The sequence below is a fragment of the Gopherus flavomarginatus genome, chromosome 2 (genome assembly GCF_025201925.1).
Source record: "Gopherus flavomarginatus isolate rGopFla2 chromosome 2, rGopFla2.mat.asm, whole genome shotgun sequence".
In the NCBI taxonomy this organism is placed as follows: domain Eukaryota; kingdom Metazoa; phylum Chordata; order Testudines; family Testudinidae; genus Gopherus; species Gopherus flavomarginatus.
In genome coordinates this window covers 119,531,947-119,546,205 of record NC_066618.1, presented here as the reverse complement: position 1 = coordinate 119,546,205, position 14,259 = coordinate 119,531,947, and the positions used below count along the sequence as shown (strand labels likewise).

The 14,259-nt window shown below is 41.9% G+C and overlaps 1 protein-coding gene across 5 annotated transcripts in view; it reads right to left on the bottom strand.

The window, feature by feature from the left end:
- Nucleotides 1-14,259, bottom strand: part of INVS (inversin) — a 219,896-nt gene that overhangs the window by 198,102 nt on the left and 7,535 nt on the right. For 2 of the 5 annotated variants that reach the window (XM_050938136.1, XM_050938139.1), the window contains 2 exons: nt 11,174-11,268; nt 8,784-8,919 (listed from right to left, as the gene is read on the bottom strand). In XM_050938136.1, the coding sequence (XP_050794093.1) occupies nt 8,784-8,889 (106 nt within the window). In that variant the 5' untranslated portion in view covers nt 8,890-8,919; nt 11,174-11,268. The other 3 variants (XM_050938135.1, XM_050938137.1, XM_050938138.1) reach the window with 2 other exon arrangements.

Sequence of the window (14,259 nt, the reverse complement as noted above, 5' to 3'; positions counted from 1 at the left end):
TGTCACAGGTGCATAGACAGACGTCAAGGGATCACAAAGTTGCCCTGGAATCTTTGAATGAGAGGAGGGATCCATCTATGGCATCAATGAAAAGCTTAGATCCTTCAAATGGAATGTCTAGAGTATTCTGTACTTCCATGGGGAGGACAGAGTATTGCAACCATGGTACTTGACGCATGACTGAAGCGGTTGCCAGAGTGTGCAAAGCCATGTTCACTGCATCGAGTAATGCCTGAAGGGAAATCTAAGCGATCACCTGGCCTTCTGTGATCAGAGCCTGAAACTGTTTCCTCTGGTTTTGAAGCAAATGATCTATAAAATGAGAAAATTTGGAGCAATTTGTGGACTTATATTTTGCTGTCAAGTCCTGATGGTTGACAACTCTGAATTGCACAGCACTAAAGAATAGCTTTTATGGTTGGGAAGGTCCAGGTGCTTAAACTCCTGGTTGGAGGGGGTTGATCTAGACTGATACTATTTCTTTTATTGACAGCATTGATGATCACAGAGTTAGAGGTAGGGTGGAAGAAAAGGTACTCTGAAACTTTGGTCAGTACATACTAATTTGTATCACCCCATTTACAAGTAGGTAAAATGGTCACTGGTGTTTGGAACACTGTGCAGGCTTGTAATAAGAAGTCAGTGATGAGTAACAATCTTGCCCCGAGAAGAGGACTAGAAGATGTCAAGAAAGGAGTGCTGAAGTTCTTGTATTTCCTACCAAGGGATGTACAAGGCTTCTGCAAATCCTTTTTATGAAGTTCTGAAAAGTTTTGTATTTGAGTTGGGAAGGGGGGATAACTGCTTCATCTGCTGAGGAGGGAGATTTATTGGATGGTGGCAACTCCTCTGTGCCTCACTCTTGCGGAGGCTCACCCTGAGAAAGAGGGTCCCAAGGTTCAGTGGCTGCTGGTTTTGACAGGTCCACCTACTGACAGTACTCTTTAGAACCGTTAGTCATAGGGTATCCAATGATTCCAAAAAGCCCACTGTGTTGGGGCATAAGGGAAAGGAATAAGACGCAGAACTCAGAGCTAATGAGTCAGTTGTCTATTGAGGATCACATCCTTCTGATGCACCCTAGGGAGAGAGGCTGGAACAGGAAGGTGGCGGAATCCTTGACAAAGTCCAAGGAAGCGTCTTCTCCTGTGTCTATCAGGAGGCGTTACAGGTGTCAGTATCAAAGGCCAAGGAAGGAGTTGTAACTGCATTGGTATTGGAGGCAGAGTCTTCATGAGATATAATGTGGTAGCACTGGAAGACAGGCCAGATCCAGAGGAACTGTCAGTACTGGCAAGAAAACCCTTTCTGTATCCCTTGGCAGAGGGGATTTTGGGTTCTTCCAGGATACAAAAATCTTCATAGAAGAGGAATCTGGGTTATACCAGTGAGTTTGGGTACTATTCCTTGGGAGTAACCATGTCAAGTAGTACTGAGAACTGTACTGATGGACAATATGTGCACTTCTTGCCATGACTTGATGAGGACAGTACTGAGGGTGTAGTCTTTGGAGTTGTTGCTTGTTGAAGTGTCCCTGAGTTTAGAAGGCTCCACTTCCAGTACCACTGCAGGTGCTGCTTGAGGTTGCTTGCTCTCAGTATTGGAAGTTTTTTTGGGTACCTAGAGGAGGTACCCATACTGTACAGGGACATAAGATGATTTTTTCCTCTTCTCTTGTGCACTCTCTCTGGGGAACGGGTCTCTGGTGTGGGCCTATCTCCATCTCTCCTGTCTGGGAGATGGAAGATCCAAATCCCTGCTCCATTGACTATTTATATATAGTTGAACAGCCTCAATAGGAGAGACTGAGCTACACCCACACCAGAATATCCCATAGTCCAGTGATCTAATCTCTGCTCCATATGAGACACAGGAAGGAACTGAACGGGGTCTCCCACATCCCAGGTGAATGCCCTAATACCTAAGGACAACTGGAGGGCTGAACACTCAGGAAAACATTTTGTCTGAGGCTATGTCTACATTAGCACCTTTGTTGCTAAAACTTTTGTTGGCCGTAGGTGTGAACCCCCCGCCCCCCAACACCCTTGACTGACACAAGTTTCAACAACGGAAGCACCAGTTTGGACAGCACTATGCTGGTGGGAGACACTCTCCTGCCAATATAGCTACCGCTCATCGGGGATGGATTAATTATGCCGACAGAAGAGCTCCCTCCCATCAGCATAGAGTGGCTACACAGGAGACTTACAGCCTAAGTTTTTCAGCAGGAAAGGGGCTTGGAGAGTGGAAAATCTCTAAAGGCAGAACAAAGAAACCAAGGTGCTGATGACCACCTTTAAAACCACAAAGGCTTGGTGGCAGAGAGAGACAGAATATTTTGGTCAGGCAAGAGGGGCATACTTTCATTGTGGAGGAGGTACCACCTCATTTTGTAAATGGCGTCTAAGTTGAAGGAAAAAATTGTCAAACAATGTGGCAAATGTGTGTTAACATCGCAAATAGTTTGACCAAAACTATAGTCTTTCAGCAAATAAACTATTCATCGAAAACACTCTTTCCAGCTCCACTCCTGATCAAACTACTTCTGGCATTAGTCAAGCTAGCCATTCATCAGTTCAGGAAGCTGAAATTAGCAAGGGAAGGTCTCTTCAACTCAGAAGCTAAGTTTAATATAAACAACTTAGATTTTTTTTTTTGTAAGATTTTTTTTTTGTAATGTTGAGCCTGTCTGTAACCTTACCTAGACACCTAACTATAATCTTGATGCATCAGCCTAGTTACAGTATGATGCTCATGACTACACTCAATGCTCACAAAAAACTCACCCTTGGCCTTGTCTCATCCATCCCTGAAATAAGAGGGCTGATGCACAAAACAATTCTGATTTTGGCTGGACTGGAATGACCACAATAATTGTTTTTTGTGTGGTATGCCAGCCAACAGCATAAAGTACAGATGCACAAAAATAATTAATTACAATAGAGCCTTGCTAATTTACACTAATGACTGAGAGAACTGTTGCAATTTACTGAATTTTGTAAATTAGACTAAGCAGGCAATACAAAAGCAAAAATAATGCACCACAAAAAGTACTTTGATTGTTTAATTTTAGAAGTGTAGTTAGGTATTAAAAATCTCCTATTTTTAAAACTAAATAAATATTCTACAGGATTTTTTTGCAAAATGAAATTAAATCAAAACACCACCACCTCAGTGCAACACTTTGCTATTAAGGGGTAATTTTTAGCCCTGGCCTATACTTGTGTACATGCAATTCTTCGTGTGTGCAAATACAGGCTTCAAATGCCTGGGTGAGAATACTGCTCTGAATCGTTCTTGCAAAGTGCAGAGAAACTGATGTTTTGTGTGCATTTTATTTAGTTAGATGTAAATAATTATAAGACACCAACAAAAGAGTTCTAGGTGCCTTAACACTTAATTGTATAGCATTCTACATCTAACAGCATGAAAAGAGGTTATTGGCAAAGTTTTATTAAAAATTATTTTTATATGTTAGGGTTAGTGCTACTCAAAGGATTTTTGGTTGTTTTTTTTAAATTAAGCCCTAGTTATACATGTAGCTGCTCTTTGATAAAGAAAATAAACTAGAATCTAACAGTTACCATCAACGTTAGTTACATACACTACACGGTTTTAAAAAAGTAATGAATTCTAATTGTTTTAGGTGATACATTTACCAATTTTAGGGAAGCCAGCAGATCATATATTTTCTTTAATGTGTAATAGTGAAGTAAATTAGAATGCCATCTTATTTTCTTTCTAGGCTTACAATGTTTGTTCATTGCTGCTCAAGGTGATAAGTTGTAGTGTTCAGTAGCAGTACTAGAAAGCAATAAGTAGAAATGGGTATTGTCACTTGTTCACCTAATTATTTTATATGGTCATTAATCTGGGACTTCATTCAGGATGTAATAGTTATGCTAACGATAAACAATGGAAACCAAAACCGATGGTGCAGTTCTTCCTTGGCTCTTAAAAGCTTTTATGTTCTCACTTCATAGTTTTACACGAATTTCATCACAAACTGGGTATAGTTTGTAAAACAATGTTGGCAACTTCCACTTTGCTACCGTGGATGTTTTCTTTACAATTGTCTCTTTCTTTACATTGGTACCTAACAAATATCTAGACTATGTGCTGTACAGGATACAGAAGAGATGGTCCCATGCTCCAAGGATTTTACAGTTTGGATTATGATCACGTAACACTGGACAACATGAAATAGTAGTCAACGAATCATACAATACAAAAGAGCTACAATCTTTTCTTTAGATGCATGTACTATACCATAAACCATGACCTTCCATGACCTCCGTGACTTCTGGAGCCACTGGTGCTGGCTTAGGGACTGCCTGAGCTGGGCAGCCCCTGGGTCAGCAACAGCAGTTTGGGCATGTAAGAGGGGGGCGCTTACCTCAAGGTGGAGGGCTCCCCAGCTCCCAAGGCCCTGCAGCTCCTAGCGGCAAAGGAGCTGAGGGGGAGGCTTTATGCCGCAGGCTGCTCGCACCTACAGGCCGCGGTTCCCAGCCAATGGTAACTGCGACAGCTGGCGCTTGTGGTGGGAGCAGCACACCGAGCCCCATAACCCCTTCACCACCTAGGAGCTGCAGGGACGCAGAGCTGGGTAGGGAGCCCTGCCAGCAACCCCTCTGCCCCCAGCATCAGCAGGGGTCCCAGCCACACGCTGCGGCCTGACCCCTCCCTCTCCTCCAGGAATAGCAAGGGTCCCAGGCCACGCTGCCTAGCGCCCCCCAAAGCGGGGTCTCCTGGGCCACTTCCACCAGCACCTGTGGTGCTCCTGGTCTGCCGCTCTTCCAATCTCCCCGACCCCCAGCACCCAGCCAAGTTTCAGTCACAGGTATTTTTACTAAAAGTCATGAATAGGTCACAGGCCATGAATTTATGTTTACTGCCCATGACCTGTCCGTGACTTTTACTAAAAACACCCGTGACTAAAACATAGCCTAACTATACATTATGTAGTTATACTTAAGACTACCTTTTAGTTATGGGCATTTTTAGTAAAAGTATGGATAGGTCATGGACAGTAAACAAAAATTCACAGCCCATGACCTATCCATGACTTGTACTATATCCTTGACTAAATCTTGGGAGAGCTGCGGGTGCTCGTGGGGGGCACTGTGGGTGATGACCTGGGGGGACGCCGCAGGTGCTGGGGTGGCGGGTGGTCCAGGATCACTGCAAGTGCTTGGGTGTAGGTGGGAGGTTGGCGGGGCTGCCAGGCTCCCTATGCAGCTTCTCAGAAGTAGTGTGACATGTCCCTTCCTTAGCTCTGTGTGCTGTCAGCTTCAGAGCTCCCATCGGCCAGGAGTCATGGCCAATTGGAGCTGTGGGGGCGGTGCCTGCGGCCAGAGGCAGAGCGCAGAGCTAGGAGCTGAGGCAGGGACATGTTACCACTTGCAGGGAGCCCCCCCAAGATAATCGCTGCCCAGAGCCCTCATCTCTTCCTGCATCCCAGTTCTGAGCCCCCTATCCAAACTCCTCCTGCTGCTGCTGGGGAGATGGGTAGTGGCCCAAGACTGCCCCAGCAGCACCCAGTGGGACTAGCCCATGGGCTGCCTAAGCTGCTCGGGCAGACCCAGAGCCAGCTGCACCGGCCGCTATAGAAGTCACAGAGGGCACAAAAAGTCCATGACAAACTTGCAGACTTAGTCATAGTGGCATGCATATTTCCCACAATAAGATAAGCAGGGAAGGGTTTAAATATTCATTGATCTGAGGGATTGCTGTTCCTGCAGAAAAATTGCTCACCCTGACTCCTGGAAACAGACTTCTTCACATGCACTCATTAGAACAGGGGGACCAAACAGAAACATGCAGATGACTAAAAAGGATCCCTAATAGAAAGAGGAAGTTCTCTTTTACCCAGCCTGCCATATTGCTGTTGTGAGAAGTTGTGCAAAACTGGCTGGTTAGTGGAATGTTGTCAAAAGATCTTGAACACTCTTAAAACATTAAAGCAAGTACTGTCTTGCCTTGTAATACTACCAAGTGCACTGGCACGGTCACACAAGCATACTACAAACTGCCCAATTTCTTTCAGGCATCTACCAATAATTTCAGCAGTTCCTGATGAAACGCCAAGAAATACTGTTGCGATGTCAAGCCAGGCATTACAGTTTTGCCAGGAAGTGATGGGGTTTTCTTCCCCTCTCCCAACAAATGCAGAGTCTGTCATATCCTGTTAAAGCATGAGCGCTTTTACCTTCTCTTTGCCAAATATTGCAGCAACTTCGAAAGCTGAAAAGAACCTGTAGTTTTCCCTGCTATCCATAAGGAATCCAGAGCAACATTATCTGGGTCATACACAACAGTCCTTGAAAGAACTACTATTTCTTTGTTTACAGCTCTGATCAATATTTTCTGCTGTTTGTGACAAACTGCATCAGCAACATACAGCAAATACTCATATCATGTTTCTTCAAATGAACACAGTACAAGACTATTTTACTGCTGCTTTGTGGAAATAAGAAAAGCAGTTTCACCAACACTGGAGCATAATTCTTTGCTGCCAACTTTTAATGATTACTGCCCAGTCATTTGACAAGTTCAGTCTTGTTTTGGCTAACCAATAGAAACCTTTTCCAGTTTACCTGCAGAGAACTTGATGCAAGCAGAAACTTACGAACACTAGTGTATCTATGGTTTTGAAAGGGAGCAAATGTGTGGCAGAAAAACTTCTATAGTGTACTTCGAGCTCTTATTTTCCCAAGTCAGAAAATTCAAAATCCACACAGCCCCATCAAGGATCTCCACTTCAAACAGCAAATAATGCTGGTGGTGGTTCCTTCAAACTTTTTCTATGCTAGAAAGTTAAACCATTTATAAATATGGTTTTCAAGTGATCTATACGTAGCCTGTAAATAGGATCCGTGCTCTGTGCTAGTTTAATTCATTCATTGTTTTCCTTTCTCTTTGCTCTCATCCTTAGGTCATTGTAGTTAGTTAAAAGGGCATGATTTGCTTATTTGGCTCTGAAGAGAGAACAATTTAGGTGACAACATAAACCAGATAAAACTATTAAATATCACTTCCTAATTCAATTTACTACTGCCTCCAGCAAGACTTAATCATGCTTTCTGAAATTGTATAACATCTTTACCTGACTAGCACTTGAACAACTTTGAATACTGGTTCAGGAGGAACCATTTCTGAAAACCATTTGTTTAAAACAGTTGAATTTCCCTGTAGACAGAGTTTCATTGTTCAGATCATTTAAGATCTTTGTACATTTACACACTTGCCCTGGTTAAGATAGTGAAACTGCTCAATTCTCATGCTTTTTAATGGGTGGGACAGACCTCAAACATAAGCATTGTCTGAAGGCAATAAAATGAGTTTTGAAGATTGCTCATTTTTCAAATTGTAGCATGAACAGATGTATTTAGCCAGTAAATTTTATATTTTCAACAAAAATTGAGTGATTTCTTTATATCTCCAACTAAACTGTTAATCTAACAAGTATGACTAATAAATGTAAAGGTGTATTGCACATTTGATAGTTAACAAAAATACTAATGAAATTCTTTGGTCTTTCCAAGGTACTTATTGTCAGAGGCCCAAGAGCTTTATTCTCAAAAGTACTGAGCAAATGGAACTCCCACAGTCTCAGCAGGTGTTGCAATTACTCTGCACCTCTGAGAATTGAGCCCTAAGCCCACAACAACAATTACATTTCAAAATTTAAATGAATCCATTTCCAAAGTTATTTAAAAAGTAACAAACTGCAAACTGTATGCCCTTGGTCAGAGAGGGAGTGTGGACACAAATCAGATATTAGGAATGGCAATATACAAAAACCTGTAGGAGAACACTTCCATCTCCCTGGACACACAAGAGCAGATTTAAAGGTAGCCATCCTGCAGCAAAAAAACTTCAGGACCAGACTTCAAAGAGAAACTGTTGAGCTTCAGTTCATCTGCAAATTTGACACCATCAGCTCAGGATTAAACAAAGACTGTGAATGGCTTGCCAACTACAAAAGCAGTTTCTCCTCTCTTGGTTTTCACACCTCAACTGCCCTCCCTGATTGAGCTAACCTCATTATCTCTGGCCTGCTTCTTGCTTACATATATATACCTGCCCCTGGAAATTTCCACTACATGCATCAGACGAAGTGGGTATTTACCCAAGATAGCTCTTGCTCCAATATGTCTATTAGTCTATAAGGTGCCACAGGACTCTCTGCTGCTTTTACAGATCCAGACTAACACAGCTACCCCTCTGATACTGTGAAATCTTAGTTCCATTCAACTCAATGAGACCAGAATTTTGCCTTGTGTCTTCAACTGTTTGGAAATAATCTAGAACACTACCAAAATTTAAGTAACAAACAGAGTTTTGGTTTATTTTTCTGAAATTCTGTGTAGTAATAAAACATAGCTTCTCCACACATTCAGGTGACTCAAGCAATTGGAGAGAACTTTACCATACTTTCCAGAAATTTAGTCACCTTTGTTGGGTATAACCACATGAAATTTCACTCAAAGGGGAATTTGGTCAAAATGTTAAATTTCCCAAAACAAGTGTTTTAAACCAATGTGCCTCCTTGGTCAGATCACAGTTATTTAATCACAATGATAAATTTTCTATTTAATATTATTTAATTACATCAGAGACAATAGATAATAAAAACATGACTGCATATTTTTACAGGTATTACTAAGAGCATACTTCCACTTAGGATCAGAACAAGGACAGTAATAATGGAAGTTAAATACGGAGTGAAAAGCTGCCAATTTTAGACAGCTGCGACATGCATCTATAAAGAGAACACTTACCTGCTATTAGCTTCTGGAGGGCACCCTTATCTCCATTAATAGCAGCAGCATGAACTTGAGACGCTAATGAGGAACCATTGACCAGCGAGTTCTCTGAAACATTCATACTCTTCCCAGGTATTGTCACAGGCTGGATCTGCACCAACAACATTTTTAGTAAAAAAAAAATATATATATTTTTGTACAAATCAAAATGTAATGCAATTTTAATCATGTAATATGAAGGTGACTAATATAATGTTAAAGTGGTTAGATTGTGCTGTAAAAACAAAAAGTGTTCCGCTTTGTGTGTTAATAAAAACCTCTAACTTAGGCTCAACTAGACAAGCCGTACATTAGAGATGTCTGTAATAGTCTTGTTGCCTGAAAAATAAACCAAACACCAACTGAGACTCTTAGCTGAACTCTCCAAATAGCATACAATATGTATTCATCTACAGCTGAACAGAATGCATTTAAGAATTTTATTTCACCCGCTTGATTCACTAACAGAAGCCAGGTACCAACCATCCTTTTCCAATACTTAACATTTGTCACAAATAGTAAACATAACCATATTAGTTCAAGTTAAAATTATCTCTTGGGATTTAGTAATATAGATCCATTTACCAAAGGACCTCAGTGTTCTACAAAGATGGTAATATCCCCTTTTGACAGGTCAGGAATCTCAGGTATAGAAAAAAGTTGCTATCTGCCAAAATGTCACACACAATCAGTAACATAACTGGAAATTTAACCTAGATTCCCAGATCCATGCAATAATCAGTATAGTGCACTGTGTCCATACTACATAAGGGTAGTAGGATTCAGGATATTTTAAAATTAAAATAGAAAGTACCCCAACCATCTGCATATTATTCAATTGGCCTTATACAAAAGACAATATTCTCAAGCTCTCCCAAGAAAATTAATTCTTAAAATTGTGTTCTCAATTCATGTCTGACAATACTAAAGAATCTAGTGAATATACTGTAAATTATGGCTATATTTCATACTTTATGAGTATTTGGTCTAATGGATATTGTCATGGGGTCATTTTATCACAGTTCCTTATTACTAGGGGAAAAGGACAACTTCTGTCCACCCTCCACACTAGGGTTCCAATCAGTCTCTATGCCAAAGCAGTAGTCTAGGGTTGGTCCTCCGTATTTCCCTGTCCTCCTAAGATTGGCCTTCACATTCCCCATTCCCTAGAGAAGACTCCGGAATACAGCTAATTTTTCCAAGAGTTTTAAACAGCTGCAATTCCTGGAACCTTTAAAAGAGAAATCCAAAGCCTTCAGACTGCTGAATAAAAAAAGTAAACAGTCTCCAAATCTCCTCCTACTCCGAAGGGTAAACAAAACAGGGTCTGGCTCCAGGAGGGGAACAACATAATTTTTAAGTCCGTTCCTGTTGTAGAAAAGCAACAAGCAAAGGCTTTGCCAATTCTTGCAATTTTAATCACAAATTTCATGATACTTCGTGTTTTTTGTTATGATATGAATATGGCAAAACTAAGATATGCTTTATGCAAAATGGGTCATGTGAGGTATCATTGGAAAGATTACGATTTACTGAGTGTATTTCTCCAATTTGTATGCATGTATCATTTCTGTATCTGGAGTTAGGAACACTGCTTATGTAACTATTACAACCGTGTGGGTATGTGCGTGGGAAACACCCACCAGACAGTAAATTATCAGTCTTAATCAGCCATTAGGACACGACAATGAGTCTTTGAAGATGCAGATCCCCCATCTTCCCAGGAGTTCCTTCCTGTGGACCTTGCAAATAGACTCAGACTTTAAGGTCAGAAGGGACTATTATGATCATCTAGTCTGACCTCCTGCACATCGCAGGCCACAGAATCTCACCCACCCACTCCTGTAACAAACCCCCAACCTGTGTCTGAGTTACTGAAGTCCTCAAATTGTGGTTTGAAGACCTCAAGCTGCAGAGAATCCTCCAGCAAGTGACCCTTGCCCCATGCTACAGAGAAAGGCGAAAAACCTCCAGGGCCTCTGCCAACCTACCCTGGAGGAAAATTCCTTCCCGACCCCAAATATGGCGATCAATTAATCCCTGAGCATGTGGGCAAGACTCACCAGCCAGCACCCAGGAAAGAATTCTCTGTAGTAACTCAGATCCCACCCTATCTAACATCTCATCACAGACCACTGGGCATACTTACCTGCTGATAATCAATTGCCAAATTAATTGCCAAAATAAACCTTGTCTCATAGTTTCCCTAACACTACAAGGTCATTTAATGATATTTTGTACCAGGTGACACTATCCTGGACACTGCTGGTACTTTTCCACAGGAAAAAAAGAGGTTTCCCACCTTATGTAATTTCTATTTAAGGCTGGGAAGCAAGGCAATCTGAGTGTTGCAGTTGCCTCCCCACCTGAGAAGGAAGACTGTGGAAAGCTCCTGAAGAAACCAAGCAACGAAGCTAAGGGAAGGCCAGGGCTGAGTCCAGGCTGAGAACAGGAGTCTAGCCTGTAAAGAGACATAATCGGAACTCTGAGCTGCAGAAACTCTACAACATGCCTAAACAACATTTAGGGTGAGAAATTACTGTGTGTAACCTGTATCTTTAGTGTATCAAGTTTAGTTTGCATGTTTTGTTTTATTTTATTTGCTGAATAATCTGCTTTGCTCTGTTTGCTATCCCTTATAATCACTTAAACTGTATCATTTGTAGTTAAACAACATTTCTTGTTCATCTCAAAACCCAGTTTGTGCAATTCACATTTTTGCGGGGGTGGGGACAAAAAGCTGTGCATCTCTCTCTACATTGAGGGAAAGTGCAAATTTTTATAAGTTTGCACTGTGCAGATCTTTCTATACAGCACAACACAATACTAATTTTGGGTTTATACCCCAAAGGAGCTGTGCACATGAGTACTGGGCAATCCCCAAGCTGATTCCTCCCACACAGAGCTGACTTCAGCATATATATTTAATTTCATGATTTCTAAGGTAATATCACAATTTTGGGGGGCCTGACTCATGATTTTTGAATACTGGGAGTTGGCAATACTGAAGCAGTCTTTAAATTCCATTTTGCAGTTTTTTAAACAAGTCCTGTGTAGCAACTTGGCTATTGATCCACGCCCAGCAGTGGTTTTCCTCTGTGTAATAACCGCTCCCCAGCTGATTCTAAGGTCTGTCACTTAAACCTTGCCTCTCCAGCCCCGTGGCTTTCCTCCTCAGCTACATTTCTGACTTCCTACAAATGACATCTATTAACATTAACATATATTTAGGCAAAAATGTAATATGTAATAAAAAATGTAATACAACGTAATACAAACTAAGCTAACTTGCAGCTATTGCTGTTGAGTTTTTGCCTGACAAAGAAACTCGATTTGGAAATTATATACCAGTCTAGGGAAAAAGTAAATAAAATTAAAAAAATTAAAAAAATAAAATACAATAAAAAGTATGGAGAGAAGAGATTACTGTATCCTTTAAAAACAATGGTGTTAAGTATCGGGGTAGTTGTGTTAGTCTGTATCCACAAAAACAACAAGAAGGCCGGTGGCACCTTAAAGACTAACAGATTTATTTGGGCAGTATATCAGTTCCAGTATATCTTTTCCAACAATGTCCCAAAAGGCCACAAAAAGATAAAAGGCCTAACACAATTAGATCTTCCTTTCACTGGGGAAGGGGAAAGACCTATGAAATCCACTAGGGACCTTGCTATGCCAATATAATAAATTGGGAGGTGTTCAAATACCATAGTGATGGCTTTTGTACACAGTTGTAAGACACACATAGATTATATTAGCTAATGCATAATAAATCATGCGGGGGGAGGGGGAGAGAAATAATGTCTCCTAAATTTCTACATCCGTCTCCCACAAAATTCTTCTTCTTCCATGAAGGAGCTTGACACACTGGCATCAGCACTCTCCTTCTCCCCCTGCTCTGCATAGCCAACAGGAAGGTCCCAGGAGCATCAGGGGCTCCAAGACTGCAGGCAGGAGCAATGTGAAGCAGCGGGGGAGGGGCACCTTAATACACACTGCCGGCTGGATGAGAATAGTTCTGCTAATCAGCTGTGTGGCACTTCGATCACTCCTGGGCGGCCGCTCCATTGCGCAGCTAACAGGGAACACAGCCTGCCAGTAAAGCCTTGTCTACACTACAGTTTTGTCAGCAAAAGGCACCTTTTTTCAACAAAACAGTAGAGGTGTGCACACTACAATGTGACTTTTGCTGACAAAACTGTCCTGTTTTAGTGACAAAACCACCTCAATGAGAGACATAACGCTTTTTGCAGCAAAGTTTTAGTGACAAAGTGTCAGTGTAGACACCACTTGGTTTTGTCACTGTAAATGGCCTCCAGGAGGTGTCCCACAATGCCCATCCTGACTGCTCTGGTCAGCAGTTCAGTCTTTGCTGAGCTGCAGCCAGGTAAACAACCATCCGCCCCTCCCACTTTAAAGGCCTGGGAATTTTTAAAATTCCACTTCCTGTTTGTTTGGCGTGGTGAGATCACCTCACATCTTCCCAGCTGACTACGGCAGCTCCATGTGGTAAGCATTCTCCTGCTTGGACCAATGCAGAGCTGTTGAATCTGCTCAGTATATGGGGAAAGGAGGCTGTCAAGTCCTAGCTGCACTCCAGCCACAGTAATTTCTATACCTATGGGCAGATTTCTCGTGACTTGTGTAAAAAGGGTTAGGATTGGGACATGGTGCAGTGAAGAGCGAAGATAAAAGAGCTGAAGCAGGCATACCAGAAAGCAAGGAAGGCAAACTGTCACTCCGGTGCTGAACCAGAGTCCAGCTGCTTCTATAAGGAGTGGACGCTATCCTCAGTGGTGACCACACCTCCACTATCAAGAGTCCTGTGGATACCTCAGTGGTGCTGGAGGCAGTGGAAGGTGGAGCTAGCCCCGAGGACAAGGTCATGGACAAAGAAGAGGAGTTAGAGGGGTCCACATTGGAGTCTCTAGGTGGGGTGACAAGTCAAGAACTCTTCTCCACTATGGAGGTGTCTATCCAGTCCCTGCTGTCCCTCTCCAGAGAGCAAGAAGCAGGAGGGGAGACCCCAGTAACTGATTTTTTTTTTTAGTTTATGCTCCTCAATGAAAATGGATGCAGACACAGGAGTCCTGCCTCTAATTTGGCTCCTATTGAGGCTAAAAATGGTTTAGCTCACCCAGTGGTAGTACAGGCAAAAATTTCTTTATAAAACTCTCTAGCAAAAAATATACATGTAAAAAATACAAGGAACTGGCGCATGTGAGTTGAGCAAGCAACTTATGCTAAGAATTAAGCAGAGGGAGTGATACAAGTGTAAGCAGCAACTGAATAAGTTCTCCTCCACGTCTAATGATGAACTGGGGGAAAAAGACTTCAGAAGCAGGCATTATTTGCGTGGACATACCTACTCTCTAGATGTTCATTTTACAGTTCACTGGCTGTGGTGTGAGGAACGTCAGGAGCTGAGAGTCCTGGTGCCACGGATCAAGAA